Source organism: Eleginops maclovinus, chromosome 16 (assembly GCF_036324505.1).
Source record: "Eleginops maclovinus isolate JMC-PN-2008 ecotype Puerto Natales chromosome 16, JC_Emac_rtc_rv5, whole genome shotgun sequence".
NCBI classification, from domain to species: Eukaryota; Metazoa; Chordata; class Actinopteri; order Perciformes; family Eleginopidae; genus Eleginops; species Eleginops maclovinus.
Window position 1 is genome coordinate 20195155 of NC_086364.1, and position 15493 is coordinate 20210647.

At 39.7% G+C, this 15493-nt stretch overlaps 2 protein-coding genes across 4 annotated transcripts in view; one reads left to right on the plus strand and one right to left on the minus strand.

Moving 5' to 3' along the window:
* Positions 1 to 790: 790 nt before the first annotated feature.
* On the plus strand, positions 791 to 9037 carry ap5z1 (adaptor related protein complex 5 subunit zeta 1). 2 transcript variants are annotated; one of them, XM_063903214.1, is made up of 18 exons: positions 791 to 947; positions 1589 to 1726; positions 2119 to 2299; positions 2584 to 2734; positions 2829 to 2941; positions 3041 to 3215; positions 3907 to 3954; positions 4649 to 4789; positions 5095 to 5132; positions 5577 to 5739; positions 6018 to 6196; positions 6279 to 6421; positions 6756 to 6874; positions 7047 to 7174; positions 7792 to 7889; positions 8023 to 8155; positions 8356 to 8570; positions 8691 to 9037. In XM_063903214.1, exons 1-18 carry the CDS (start codon positions 907 to 909, stop codon positions 8941 to 8943), a joined length of 2457 nt encoding a protein of 818 aa, XP_063759284.1. In that variant the 5' UTR covers positions 791 to 906; the 3' UTR covers positions 8944 to 9037. The 2 variants fall into 2 exon arrangements, with proteins under 2 accessions (XP_063759284.1, XP_063759285.1); XM_063903215.1 differs by lacking the exon at positions 3907 to 3954.
* A 53-nt stretch (positions 9038 to 9090) lies between these two features.
* mmd2a (monocyte to macrophage differentiation-associated 2a) overlaps positions 9091 to 15493 on the minus strand; it is an 11528-nt gene continuing 5125 nt past the window's right edge. For both annotated transcript variants that reach the window (XM_063903254.1, XM_063903253.1), the window contains 5 exons: positions 13678 to 13838; positions 12684 to 12758; positions 12239 to 12340; positions 11994 to 12063; positions 9091 to 11227 (listed from right to left, as the gene is read on the minus strand). In XM_063903254.1, coding sequence (XP_063759324.1) covers positions 11027 to 11227; positions 11994 to 12063; positions 12239 to 12340; positions 12684 to 12758; positions 13678 to 13838 — 609 coding nt within the window. In that variant the 3' untranslated portion in view covers positions 9091 to 11026. The remainder of the gene's footprint in view (positions 11228 to 11993; positions 12064 to 12238; positions 12341 to 12683; positions 12759 to 13677; positions 13839 to 15493) is intronic.

A 15493-nucleotide genomic window follows, 5' to 3' on the forward strand; every position in this document is an offset into this window, starting at 1 on the left:
AGAGAGAGAAGACTGAGAGAGAGAGAGGGAGAGAGGGAGGGAGAGAGAAATGAAACAATGCACTGACAGCAGGGAGGTGAGAGAGTGTGTGAGACCTTGTCTGTCATCAGGTACGGTGGCCGTGACAATCGATAAAAACAATGTTCATCCAGTCGCTTTGTTCTAAGCATTTAAGGTCGTCTTTCTTATGTCAGAATCAGGTATTTGCCAAGTAGATTTGCTAGTATGACAATAACTCGGGTAAAGTTTTCTGAATATCTTTACTATATTATTTTTAAGTAGTTTGATTTCATGACTGCACGAATAATTTACAATGCATGCTTTTTAAATGTAATAGATAGTTGTATTGAAGTGCTGCAAAATAGGAAATTGCAATACCAAATGTGCCATTTTGCGTAATGAATACTTTTGGCCCCTTAATCATTTATTAATAAAGCACGGGGATTAGTTAAGAAGAAGATAATCTGTCAAATATTAGCTTACATCTTAAATGTAGGAGTTTAAGGTATCAACAATGGACATAGTAAAGTGCAATATTATAGTCTGTGTTTCTGCAAACTGTTTTAAACGATTGGGTTTAACTTTATACTAAACTGTTGAAGACAAATGTAAGACTACTACTGAAAGTAGCCGTAAAATAGCCTAATATAAGAAAGTGGGACCTCTGTCAAAGAATACTGAAATATATTAGTTTTAACTGGTTGTTAAAAAATTAATCTAATCATAAACTGTATATTAATGTCCTTTTTCTAAAAGTGAAGCCAGAGCAGATCCAAAACTCTTCCGTAGTGAAAGCGGAACTAAAGTGCCGGTCATGTGATTCCTGTCAGGACTCGTTTAGCGACCGGACTGTTTACCTTCTGCTGCTGACAGAAGAAGCGGAGGAATGGTCCATTTTCTGTCAACATGTACTCTCACGGCGCAGAGAGTTTAATTAAACAAGCAAGGTAACATCACTTAATAAGAAGAACTTTATGTTTTATTCTCAACTTTTATCTTTAGATGATTTACACATTTCCGGTTAGCATTTCCGCTGCTAAGCTAACTAGGCTAAAGCTAGGTCACCTGTCAAAACCTTATTATGCTTTGTTATTTTTATTGTTTATGTTCCTTTTTCCTTACTTTACATTTGTTTATCACCATTAGGAGGGCTAAAAATGCTTGTTATTATCAAGAATGTTGTGTTTTTATTGGATATTTACTGTCAGGTTGAAAAATCAAAGAAGTATCCAGATTGAAAAGTTTACTTTGGACAACATTAGGTATTTGTGTTACTTTTTTACAGGTAATGAAACTAAGCTAAAGACACCATTTCTTAGACTAGCGTTGGTATTATTAGGGACACCCCACTTTTACTTAGTATTTTAATCATGTTGTTCAAGCACTTTGAGCTGCACCTGGTGTATGAAAAGTGCCATACAAATAAAGATGTATTATTATAAGAATTATGAATAGATTGATCAGCTATCCATTAAAGACTTTAAAGATAAAGATGCTGTCATTTGGCCAGAATGTGAACTATTTTAGAAAAACATATGAAGGTAGGAGGTATGAAAAGACATAAGCAGGTGCCCTGTGTGTTTTGTAGGGAGATCCAGGACTCTGAGCTGCAGAAGTTTTACAGCAGGCTGGTGAAGCTGCTCCAGGGGAAGGAGCTAAGTCATGAGACTGTGGACTCCCTGCAGAGGCTGTACATCATCCTCTATTCCAACAAGTACATCCGGACGTAAGAGATCCTTTCTACCTGCTCCGGCATTATCCAACTTCCTCCTTTTTCACTTCCTTTCCCTCCCTCTCTCTCTCCTCTGATACCCCATTTTTCTGTGTGTAATCTTGGTTCTACTACAATGCTGAGCTTAAACTTTACATTCGTATTTGTTTTCATAAATGTCTCACAAAAATACAATTAAAATAAAGAAATGACAGAGCTTTGTGGGGCGGTTGATATTTGGAGAATATTAGATTTTTTCCACGATTAGAAGATGAAAAACTTTATTTGAATATATGAGAAAACAAACTCACTTATTTACTATAAAAACCCTTTTCTGAGATTAATTCCACCAGCCTTTCTTCTCCAAACTCTTTCATGTTCAGTGAGAGGTTTTATTTATTTTAAAGGTTGCCTCCGGAGCTTCAGAAGAGGCTTCACTCGCTCCTCTCCTCACCTGCCGAGCAGTTTCAGGTGCTATGCTCAGCGGTGCTCAGAGAGACGCTGCCACCCTCTGCTCACTCAGGGAACTACAGCCAGGAGAACATCAGCCAGCTGAACAGCCATGCTGCTGCACTGCTGCTCTCACAGGTGTGCAGTGATGCTGCAGAGGATCCGATACCTAAACACTCAGGACATTAGAGTAAAACACATCAGAATCACAGACACACACTGGAGATTTAAATTAAAGATGATGTTGTTTTAAAACACTGTAAGAGACATAATACATGTTAAAGTCAGCCAAGAGTATGGGTCTAAAGACAGAGAAAACTAAATATTTTATACTCTCTTAAGAATAAACATGTTTGGAGGCTTTTCAAAACACACCTACACACATTATTCATAAATGTATGTTTAAACTTAAACCCCAACAGGCTGGATCCACGGCGGATGTGTCCTCTCTCTGCACTCAGCTCCTTCGCGGTCTGGAGAGCCGACCATTAGAGGGGCCCACCAACTCGCTCACACACACCCTGCCCATCCTTAACACCATCCTCACACACAACCCTGAGTGCCTCACAGAAGGTAACACTTCAGCAGTTTAAAGCAAAGCTAAAATATGAAGTCAATCTAGACGTCTAATCAGCTTTCATTGTCTTTCCCTCCACCTCACCTACAGATCACGTGACCCTCCTGAGTAAAAAGCTTGTTGATTGGCTGCGTTATGCAAGCATCCTTCAGGGAGGTGGGACTTCCTCTGGAGGATTCTTCACAGGGCCGAGGTCACGTCAGGTAATCGTCAAAGATAGATAATGTACTCAACTGTCCGTCATTGTGTTTGAATCCTTTATGTATATTTGTGTTCATTGTATATTTTGTGTTTGCTCTCAGCCGGTGCCTATAGCGGAGCTGGACGGCACGGTGTCAGGGGATTTCTTCACGGTACTGTGTGTGGGTCAGAGCTTCACCGAGGATCAGTGGATGAACGTCTTCTCCTTCTCCGTGCTCCGCCACTGGCTGCTCACCTACCACTCTGTTTCTAACGGCAACAACACAGCGGACACTGGTATGACCTCTACACCAATCACAACCACAACATTTCCACAGTACAAATACTCATCTCTTCCTGTCATAAAATACATGAGTGTCTGGCTTCATGTGCATTAAAAAGTGTACAAAAACACTTCCAAGTTAAAGAGAGCTAGTACTTAACTAGGCAAACCACCTCTTTTTGTAGAAAGCTTTATAAAACCACAATAAAGTCACACAGTTTTCCATAATTGGTGTTAGAATTCGGAGTGGACTGAGCCTGAATTACAAATGTAAATATAGTTTAAGGATGTTTGACTCAAATGTATGTTAATCACCAATTTTGATATTGACTTTCATTAGTTCAGTAAATCAAAAATATGATTTATTTTATTTATATTATAATTATAATTGTTGTTGTTTTTTTTAATATTAGATTTTTTTGAAATGTTTTTATCATAAAGTTTTTGATAAATAAAATGTGACCAAAAAGAAAACCGGGAGGGCATTTAACCTTTCTGCCCTCCCACTTTAAATACATTTGTTTTACTGTACCCTAAATAGTTGATCAAACTAATTCCTCAATTAATGCTGAACAATTAATCGTAATTTTATAAAAACATAATTTGCCAAACCTACAGCCCTATAAGCAGCCGTATGTAACGTCATTATGGGCTGTAATTAATATTTCTATCAGCTTCAGATGACCTGCTCTGTTTCATCACCAGCTCAAAGGCTGCAGCTCAGCCTCTCCCTCTCCCACTCCTTCTCTAATGGTAAGACATGTCCGTTTATGGGCCTTCCTCTGCATGCGCGTGCATCTCAGAAGCAATGAACTACTCTTCCTCACAGCTCTACTCACCCTGAAATGATCCTGACTCACAGCTGATATAACAAACCATCCCACCAGGAAATCTGTGACTTCTTACCGTCCCTCTCACTGGTGTGGTTTCCTTTCTTTAATCTCCTTGAGAGTTTATAATCATGAATTCATTTCTCTGACAAATTACTAAAAGCTAATCTGAAAATGTCTTGTATTGATTTATATTGCTGTTAAACCTGTGCAAATCTTCCACTATGCAATATTAATAGCACTTATTTACTGTTAAATACTTACATTTACTGTTAATGTACATTTCTGATCTTCTGTTTTTAACTTGTGTGATGCTTGGTAACATGCTGTTGCTGTAACAAAACAAATCAGATTTTTATTTGTAAGTTATATTACAAAACTTAAATCACATAGTCGAAGATCACATTATGCTTCTCTGGACAGTTTAATGAGAAGTTCCTCTCCAGTAAATGGTTTTCTTTTCTGGAAATGAAGGCATTGCTCGAGATCTCCATGAAGAAAAAGCCTCTCCAATCATAATAACTCCTTCTCTCTGTTCCGATACATCGTGGGGAATGTGATTACTATATATAATAATAATATTCTTGACCTCTCTCTCCTGACCTCCCGTGTTGCAGATGACCGTTCGGAGGTGGACGGATCTGTGGTTTCCATGGTTTCTGCAACCTCCTCCTCTAGCCGCCTGCTGCCCCCGAAAGAGCGTCTGAGAGAGAAATCCTTCCAGTACTGCCAGCGCCTCATCGAGCAGAGCGACCGCAGTGAGTGTGCGTGCGTGCGTGCATGCGTGCGTGAAAATGTGCAGTGTGTGGGAGAGGAAAGTCATTTTTGTTGTTGTAACTTTGAAATTCAATACAACACATTTCATTTGGATGATGCTTTTATCCAAAGTGACTTACAGTATGTGCAGGAAACCCTGAAAAAAAATGCAGAAATATTCAATTTATCCAGGAAATAAAATACTTACAAATAGTATATGTTGATGTTCTATTATTGTGTATCTGAAAGCATATTTGACTTTGTGTAAGTGCGAAATGTATTCCTGTGTATTCTTTTTTTTCCTCAGAGGCGCACAAAAAGTCCGATGCAGACCTGCAGAAAGCGGTGAGTCTGGGTGTTTTTTATTCCCACTATCAGAACTTCTTTACAACATAATGTGTAGATTTAAAAAACTTGTAATTTCCAAGGTTAAAGTGGTGAACTTACAAAAAAAAGTAACTAGGATATTACTGATGCTAAATTGATAACTCACAAAAATACCAACCAACCAAATAGCCATAAATGAATTAAGACAAAAGTAAGAAAAATAAACTATTTTAATCTCAGAAATTCCGATTTGGGATTTTTTATGCAGTTTAGGTTATTTTACAGTAGGACACATTGACGTATTGACTACAGGGATGGGGATTGAACCACCAACCCCCTGATTGGTCGACTCACATTTAAAAAAGTAATTGTGGGAAATGTAGAAAATGTTTTACCAAAAACAAAGCAATAATTCAATCCAGATTTTATCCTGATGCCCTCTTTGTGTCTGTGCTCCCTCAGTGTCTGGTGGAGGCGGTGTGTATCCTGGACTGTGTGTGTGAGGAGGACGCCTCGCTGGTCTTCCGGACGTTCCCGTGCATCAAGGCGCTGTTCGGACGGCTCAGCTCAGATCTGTCATTCGCTCGAGTGCTGCTGCCCATCGCTCAGTTCTACCTCAACCACGGTGGGTGTACACATCTACACACACACACACACAAGTCTATCTCTCTTCACACCACATCTGTACATAAGCATCAGTATGGACTCAGGGTCATTTCACACTAACGGTTCAGAAAGAGACTACGATACGGCCTCATTTTTTACTATGAATACATAGCATTTTAGCAAAAATGCAATACAAAAAATAATAACTTTAGGTTAATAATCTACTTTGGTCCTCTGTTACTCTGGTCAGCTGTAGTGTCTTGTTTAAAACCTGAGCCTGTTCTCTATTGTGTGTAGGCGAGATGGCGACAGTGGATTGTGGGTCGGTGTGGGCGCTGGTGTTCGGTCGGTATCCCGCCGAGCTTTTCAACGACCCCTTCCTCGCTCACGAGCTTCTGCGCTTCCTCCGACTGAACCTCGAGAGTCTGCAGCTCCGAGTCCCGCAGTACACACACTCCTTCCCAAACCTGCTGAAGGTGAACACACACTCTGCTGTACACTCTACACACACCCACTGCAGGATGATGAGGGGAACTCAAGCTTGCTGTGTTTCTGCAGTTCTTAGCGTGGGACAGCCCGGCGGTGGTGGATGATTTTGTCGATCTGCTGCCCTCTCTGGTGACTGCTGGTACTGCGGTGGAGCTGCTGCACACTCTGCTGGACCTGCCTTGTCTGTCCGCCACGCTGGTGCTGCAAGTCAGGTGCAAGAACACACTTTAGAGCAAAACTATTTGAATAAAATAATATATACAAGCCCCTTTTTTCAAAAGTATTCCATGGTGTTTTCTGAGAGTAAAAATAATATAATCAACAAGTGGAAAGAATAAAGTGGAAACCAACGATTAAAGCTTCAATATGAAGGCATTAACGTTACTCCTAATGAAATGCTAGCTTAAAAACAGTCTTTCTAAACAGTTTGAGATATGTTTATGTACTTACAACCACTAATATGTTAAAGATACTGCATACCACTATTTCAGCTATGATCAGATGTGGATCACAGTCTTACTGAGGTTTTTTTTTGTGTGTGTGCAGGTCAACTTGTTTGCCCATCTCTGAGCTAAGTGGACGTGGCCTCCTGTCACTCGATGCATTTAGAAGCCCGTCCTTCAGAGGGCTTTTCCTCTTTCTGCTTCGAGGGGAAGCCGGCTCAGGTAACCAAATATCTTTGCTGATGTTTTTTTGTTTAATTATTGATCTTTCAAGGTGCTGTCTGGCTGTTTTACCCTCTCTTAATGCAGAGTAGGCTAACTTGCAACTGTTAAATGTTGGTCTTTATTTTTGAAAACATGACTTGTTGAATGATTTTTCTCTCTCCCTCCTCAGGAGATACAATCGACCGACTGAGCACGCTCCTTGAGCTGCTGGCAGAGACTGCTGATTGGCCGAGAGTTGTTCAGTGTGCGCAGACTGTCCCGGTGCTGCTGCACATTTTTTTCAACACAGTTATTACGGTAAAGAATAACAGTAGTAGAAAAATATAAGAGCCTGCCATAAGGTACAAAAAATGACAGCTGTAGAAGAAAGTCAAAATGTTGATATTAAGGTTGAACTTTCAGGTTTAGTGTCAGGTATGAAATAAAATAGACTTGATGAGGAATTATTGTCTTACTTTCTTTGCATTTTGAGAATGAACTTGATTTGGAGAGTACAATAAAAATGTTGATAAGAAAGTCAAAGTTTTAGTATTATTACCAGGCAAAAAAACAAATCAGAGATGTAATAAGGTTTTTGCATTTTAGAAAAAAGATTGTCACGAATAATTAACAAAATATCAGGACTGAAGAAAAAATGTTAGAACAAAGTGAAAACGATGAAAATAAAATTGAAATGTAGAGAATAAAGTTCAAATATGAGAATAAATGCCAAACTTTGTAGAATAAATCTACTAGCAAAAGCAAATATAAGTTTGAATGATTTCTGGGCATTTAGAAAACAGACTATGTCCTTGAAAATCTAATTTCAAACTTCCTCCCCGTTTGTTGTGCTTGCTGCTAACCCTTTTAGGCTCCCATGTATTAGACTAATATAAGTTTAGTTTCAGCTTAAATCAGTGTGTGTCTGTCTTCAGGTAGCAGATGAGAAGCTCTTAGCCCATCTGATCCTGGTGATGCTGGAGAGAAGCAGCCTCCTCCTCAAAATTCCCAAATACAACAAAGAGATACACAGGTACACCCCCCCCACACACACACACACACACACACACACACACACACACACACACACACACACACACACACCACAGAAAGTGTTACCATGTCTTCCCCCTGACCTCCCTCTCCCTCTCTGTGTGTTTCTGCAGGGTGTTCAGCGCCCACCTGCTGAGGCTGTGTAAGCTGCACCCCTCTCTGGTGGTGGATCAGTCTCACGAGCTGCTGGAGTTCTCTGGAGCCACCGCCAACGTCTACAGCAAGGAAGAGATCTACACGCATGTGGTAAATAAACTGAGGAATGAAACACCAGGAGAAAATAAAAAGACAGATTCACAGTAACACATTTTTCTCAGGGGGCTTATAGATCAACAGACATAAACCTCAAACAAAAACCTCAAGCTTTTGTCACATATCAGCATCCCCTCCCTGCATAAAACCGAATATTTTTTCCTAAAACATCCTTTCATCTGTTTTTCCTCCAGGTGTGGGTGCTGGGAGAGTACCTGTCCGTGTCATGTGACTCCCGCTGCTCCGTGAGGCTCATCACTTCCTGTTTCGAGGCGTTGGAGGCGGTGCTGTTCGAGATCACGTCCTCAGCCCCCCCGCCCGGAGCGGACTGCCCCGCCCCCAGAGTCGTCACCACTCTGATGAGCTCTCTGGCCAAACTGGCATCACGATCACATGACCTCATACCCAGGTGGCCGCCTCACACACACAAGTTGTAACACCGCCAAAATGCCATGATGGATTTTGTCCTATTGGGAACATCCTTAAGTTTTGTAAGAATGCAATATAATGTGTTTTGTCCATATTTCAGGGTGTCTCTGTTCCTCTCCAAGCTGAGGACAGTCACCAGAGGCGGGTCGGTCGCCTGGTGCTCCGATGAAGAGGACCTCGTTGCCATAGTAACGAGAGGCGAGGAGTTGTGGTCGCTGCTGAAAGCCCCCGGTGTGGCTCAGAGCGTCCTGACCCCCCCTGCACACGTCACCACCCCGCAGTGGCACAGAGACACCAACGTGGCCTTACCCCTCCGACTGAGGGCCCTCACCAACTTCACACACTCACACTGACGCAGAAACCCCTCATGAAATATGCATCCTGATAAATCTTGTCTGATTTCTTTGCACATTGTTTTTGTAAATAAATGAGATTATTTGATTGAAAGTTGTTGTGATGAAGCATTTTTGACATCCACAAAGCACACAAAGCCCTCAGAGTGTAATATAGAATCTGTTCTTTATTATGGTGAAAATACAATTTAACAAAATAGATCATCTGAATTAAAAAACAAAGCTCTCTTCCTGAGTAAGTGTTCTGTCTTTCGGCGAAAACAGAAAAGGTTAAGCTACTACACATTAGGGAAAACCTGCACGTTTTATCTAGATAGTGTTTGAAGCAGAATGAAATCATTAAAAATGTGAAAGTAAATACGGCGATTAACATGACCATGGGATAATTCTGTTGTTTTCCGAGTATTTTAAGAAATTCTACATAAAATAACGCTGATAGAAAAGTGTTTAAGGACAACAGTGCATTGCTAAAAAATCATTGCCCTCTCAACAAGACAATCAACATTGTGGGGTAATTTAACCCAGTTAGTGTTACATTAGCTTTAGATTAGACTCATCAACTTTTAAACCACATTACAGTAAAGTAAGGGAACTGATTTCTATGCAACAAAACAGAATCCCAATCGGACCAGTCTGATATCCCCACTAGTCGACCTTTATCTGGAATAAAAGAGGGTCAACAGTCATTCCAGTGTGACCGAGCTAATATATGACAGCCTTTAGTTGGTCTGCAGATAGCTTAATGCAGTCATCCTAACCTCTAAACCAATCCATCAGACATGTACTCAACGTTTACACTACTCCATCTCCTGAAACGGACAATATTCTGGTTAGAAGCTAAACTGATGTTATGCTAAGCTAATGTTATGCTAATCGGATAACAATGTGTGTTATCCTAGTCCCAAATCTATATTTAAATGTTTTGCCGCTGTGCAAAATAGGCAAAAAATAATGTAAAGTAAGGGGTTTAGCACCTTCATAATGGAATGTGGTACATTTGGGCACTTTACTTCCTTGTTGGAATATGGAAAGTTTACTAGCCTAGCATAGTTTAGCATGAGTCATCAGTTCTGTCATGGAGCAATAGTTTGACATGTTATACGCTTACTTGCTTATTACTTGCAGAGAGTGAGATAGGACAGTTGATTCCACACTGAAATTTACAGTATAAGATCATTTATGATTTTATTTTCTCGTTGTTTTTACTATAAATGTACCACTTTAATCTCATAGAATAGCTGAGTTATTTCCTCCTTAATTTAGTTCAACCTTGGCAATCAGTTTTATATTACAATACCCATAATACGCCTCTGTAAAAACATGATGAGACACATGGTTTAGTGCGTTAGCTCATTTGCAAGCTGATTCCCCTTGTTTCAAGTCTCTATGCTATAAGCTAGGCTAACTAGCTGCTAACTGTAGCAACATATCTAGCATGAAAGTGGTATCATCTTCTCATTTAACTCTCAGAAAGAAATTGAATACGCTTATAAGTATATTTTCAAACTATTCCTTATACCGAACATTGGTCATATAAACTTTTTGGCACGTTATACATTTATAAATTTGCAAATATATCCCATGAGCAGCAGAATACCACAGAATTCAATCATAAGTTTGGTCCATTCAGAATAATGTTGACTGATCAGTCAGTTGAATAATTAGCGTGTGGAAATCAGGGCTGGGCAGCATATCAATGTGATACAAGACTATATATCTTCTTAGATTTTGCATATTGTAATATTGTTAGTGTTTTCTTTTCCTGGTTTTTAGTGTAAAGGATTTATCAACAACTTTTATTTTGTGAAATCACCAAAAGTTAACCCAACTCTCTCAGACAAATATTTATATCACGGTTTTTGATCAGAAATATTGTGATGTTTGATTTTCTCCACATCGCCCAGCCCTGGTTGAAATGTCCTTTAGTGTTTGGTCCCAAGGTTTTGACCCCCAACTGTGGAGAAATTCATCAGATCGCCTCAGCACCTTTTCTTTCTTTCATGAGTCATATCACAATGTTCCCATGACTAAAATGTCCTTTTTTCACATGATGCAGAACCAGGTGACCTCATGGAGCAGCCAGTCACCTGGAGGTCTGCAGCGGCGGCCCCGGTAAGTACAGATACCTCCAGATGGCGTAATAATGAACGCATGCTCCCACAGCGACAAAGAGATGCCAGATGGCGTGAGCGAAAGGGACGAGGCCGTCGCTCTTGAAGAAGATCACGCCCACCGTGTAGAAAACTCCTCCCACTGCGAGCTCACACACACCTGAACGCTCACCCTGAAACAGAAAACAAAAGGAATAGGAATGGAAGTTAAGGTAAAGAAAAAAAGAAGTGACACTAGTCATTATAATAACAACCTCACGTCCCAAATACATACAACAGATGCTAAGAAAAGAGGTATCGTGAATAAGTGATTTCGAGTCTGGATTTTAAAAGTGGAATTTAACATTTTTGCAGCTTTGGTAGTGAAAATGTGAATTAATCTGCAACAGATGCTTGACTTTCTACAATCCGGTTTCAATTAAGTTTGCATAAATACTTCAGAGCCAATAAGCAAGCCTTAATGAATGATATTGTACTGTATAGTTAATTAATTGCTTGAAACCCTTAAATGTAAACCTAAAACCGAGTTAGCCAGGCTTCAAATATCAAAATATTATTACATTTTTTTGTGTTTAAGTTTCTTGGTCTCTGTTTTCAGTTGTTTTTTTACGTCAATCCTGTTCTGTCTTATTTACAGCTTGTCAGCCATCTTTAAAGCACTTTGATTTGCACGTACTGGTATTAAAAGTGCTAAACTTATAAATAAATTACAATATTATACAACCTTTCACCTGACACTTAGTCAATCGAAGAAAAGTATTTATGTTACAGTAACTAGATTTGTAGGTAAAGGGCAAAAACAAACAAAGGAACACCTGTTAAGTGCGTGTCCCCAAACAATAGCAGGAAGCCTGAAGCAGCGGAAGAGGGCTCGCTGAATAAAGCTTGTTTATTCCCTTCAAAGCGGAAAAAATACCACGTTTAAACCTTTCTGCTTACCATGGACAGGATGACCAACGCAGGAACAACCCCCATGGACACATATCCCAACAGCTCTACCAGCTTGTACCTGCAGGTTAAAAAACAACAACAGAGGACTTAAAAAATACAGCACCTCCTCAAATCTTCTATTTAATTGTTTCTGCTTCAAACAGAAGCTCGGTGTTTGCTGTAAACACTCGAGGACGGGAGTTTGGTTTCAGGTTAATTGCGGTGACGAGGAGTAGAGAGACGGGCTGTATTACCTCTCATGGAAAAAGAAGACATACATGGATCCCACGCAAGCCATGACCCATATGAGCCAGCGCATGTGACACGCCCAGGGCCCGAGCTCCCTCAGCATCAACCTGCGGAGACACAGCACTACATTCAATATTTACGCTTCTTAAAGGGGGCCTACTGTGCTTTTTGGGGTTCTCCCTTTCCTGTAGTGTGTTATATAGGTGTTTGTGTTTGAAAATGGTCTGCCTGAAACACCTCCATTGGACTCTTCCCTAACACAGTGACATCACTATGTATCACTCGTGCTTCTAAGGGCTTGCGCTCCAACAAATAGTTTGTGATAGGCTAAGGGGCAGGACATCTCTAAGCGGTTGACCACTCACAACAGAGCACAAATATGAAACCTGAACATTAGCATGTATAGGGCCCCTTTAACACGCTCTTTCATCCACAGGACTGGTGACTCACCACGGAGAGTAGGAGGCAGCGATGAAGAAGTAGATTGCCATTCTGTCGCACATGTGGAAACGCTGCTCCACCGTCCTACAAACAAATAAAAGGAAAATAAGAGCTCTGATTTATTACAACTATCGTCTTGATTGAGAGGAATCATTGGTAATACTTAAACTATAACTTATACTTAAGGTTTAAGAGTACCGAAGTTTATCTCAGTACATGTCAGGTCATACATTTTAGGAGGCAAATTTGATTGTTGTGAAAAGAAACACACACACACACACACACACACACACACACACACACACACACACACCCACACACACACACCACAAATGCAAACTTCCCCTGACCCTGTCGAGATATGAAACACAGCCCTATTGTGTCTATCCAGTGAGATTTCACCACGTTCCTATGTAAATATGTTAATTCAATCTCAAAGGCAGAGGCAAGATAGAGTCAGTATGGTAACTATACTATACTTAGTAGAGTACATCACACCAGTCCAAAACAATTGAGAATCAACCTCATTAATCAACCTCGAACATAACATAGATTGGGATACAGCGAACAAGAAGGCATCACCTCAACTGAACCTCGATGACTTTGTTATTAGACCAAGGAGAGAATCAACATAAGGTTTGCCTCGAGAACGTGGCGTTCTGAGATGTATTTCTAAATATGTCATGTGGGAATTCAAAGTGTTAAAACTTGGAAGAGTTTGTTTCTATGTGAAAGTTTGTTTGGCTATTAATAGTTAAGCAAATGCTATTTAAAGGGTGTTAGTTGAAGGTGTTGTGAAATATTTTCATTACCACGCCGCATCTGTTGTTTTCTCTCTGGCCTTCTGGCTCTGTCATAATTAACAGACTGAATGTCTGAGTGTGCAGTACATGAAAACACACACATGCACAGCTGCCAAATCCCTTTACAGCATCTCCCTTCCACACACACACACACACACACACACACACACACACACACACACACACACACACACACACACCGGAGGTGGCTAATTTTCCAGGCAGCGGTGTGGAAGAGCGTTGAGGTGACAAATAGGCCGGTGAGACCGCTGCCATAGAGCCAGGCAGCCACGCGGTGCCATTGGTCCAAAGACAGAAAGTAGAGCATAGACCCGCCCACCAGACTGGGGATGATCCACAACTAGAAAAGATCAGAAAGAAAAAAACATCAATTTCTCACGATACACACAATGCTTCTTACATTTTGTGATTTCTCAAAAGTGTATTAAAATAAATATATCAAATGTTGGTATTTAAACCAACAGGAGGGGGACCAGGCCGTTTAGTTTGTCTAGTTTTAGGCTTTCTTGGGAGATTATACTGCATTTGTCCTAAAATATTTCCCTGATATTATAACATGACTCTCTCTGAATAACTTTGTCTTTTGAAACAGCCAAACTGGTTTTAATATTATCCGCAAAAAGCATTGCTAAAGTTATTAGCTGTTATCGCGCCTACACTGAGGCAGAGCTATCTGCAGAGGACCAAAAATAAGGACAAAAGGCCCGGTACAAAAAGGTAGTCATTTTGCCATTGTATCATCCCATGCACGGAAATTGAGGCATAACTTTCGCTTAGCGTAGCAAAACTGGCAACATCTAGCCTGGCTCTGTACAACACTATCAAATTCCTCCTACCAACATCTCTAAACCCAGCAAATGACCTGTTATCTTGCATGATTAATGAGTAGAAGAAGTGTCAATTTGTTTAATACATGTTAGTAAGCTGATTTTGTTAATGTTGGAAAGAGCCAAGCTACCTTCTTCCTCATTTCCTGGCTGTACGCTAAGCTAACCGGCTGCTAGATGATGCAAATGTCAAACTATTCTGATTCTGTATCTCACAAACGTTGGGGATGATTCTTGTTGTTAATGGGAAACACTGCAGCTGGCTAAATGAATGAATGGATGAAGCATCAGAAAAACCCCGAGCCATTTAAGGCTTAAGAGTCATTACAGCCATGTTTCCTCTCTGCTTTCTTTCATGTCTCTCCATCTGTTTCATTCACTCCGTCTGTCTTGTTCTGTCCGAGGTGGAAGCGTACAGGGATTACAGCAGATTAGAGAAAACTACAGGCTGAATCACAGATTATAGCCTCTATGGCACGGCCTAAAATCCTCTGTATTCCTGCTTCATTCCTCGCAATCCCTTCCATCTTTTCAAAAGGCTTCTCTGAACTGAAACTACAGAGGGAAAGCATGGGGACAGTGAAATATCAGAATCAGAATCTGAATACAATTTATCCCAGGGGGGGAATTGGGTTTCTTGACATTTGCTTCATTTAAAAATAAAATAATTTAAAATGAATGTAAAAATATGAAATAATAAAATAGAATTAAAACAATATTGGGAAAAATGTGCAAGAAATATAAAATACAAATATTTATATAGACACAAAAAATAACGTTAACATTTTTTTATGCAATAAAAAACTTGAAATAAAATAGCAATATTTATATTAAACATAAGAAGTTAAAGTAAAAATGTGCAGAAAATATCACATAGAATAAAATAGAATCAAAGTATTTATATAAATTTAAAAAGTTAAAGTAAAAAGGTCTTATAAAAAACATAAAATAGAATTACAATATTTATATCAAACACAAAATGTGTATAATATATAACAAAAGTAATATCTAAACATTTTTAAATATAATTGACAAAATAAGTAATAAAATAAATACTGTAAAAGGTATCTACAATATTTGCAGTGGTAGATAACTATTACAAAGACAGTAATGCTGAATTGCAAAGTGAAAGTGTGTGTTAGTGCTAAATATTTGGCTGTAAAAGCTT

What these genes read in the sequence shown, in the direction of transcription:
- ap5z1 (XM_063903214.1), top strand. Translation starts at nt 907, where the DNA reads ATGTACTCTCACGGCGCAGAGAGTTTAATTAAACAAGCAAG. An exon ending in CTCCCACTCCTTCTCTAATG is followed by an intron (nt 3,955 to 4,648) that starts GTAAGACATGTC and finishes CCCGTGTTGCAG; the next exon opens with ATGACCGTTCGGAGGTGGAC. An exon ending in TCACATGACCTCATACCCAG is followed by an intron (nt 8,571 to 8,690) that starts GTGGCCGCCTCA and finishes TCCATATTTCAG; the next exon opens with GGTGTCTCTGTTCCTCTCCA.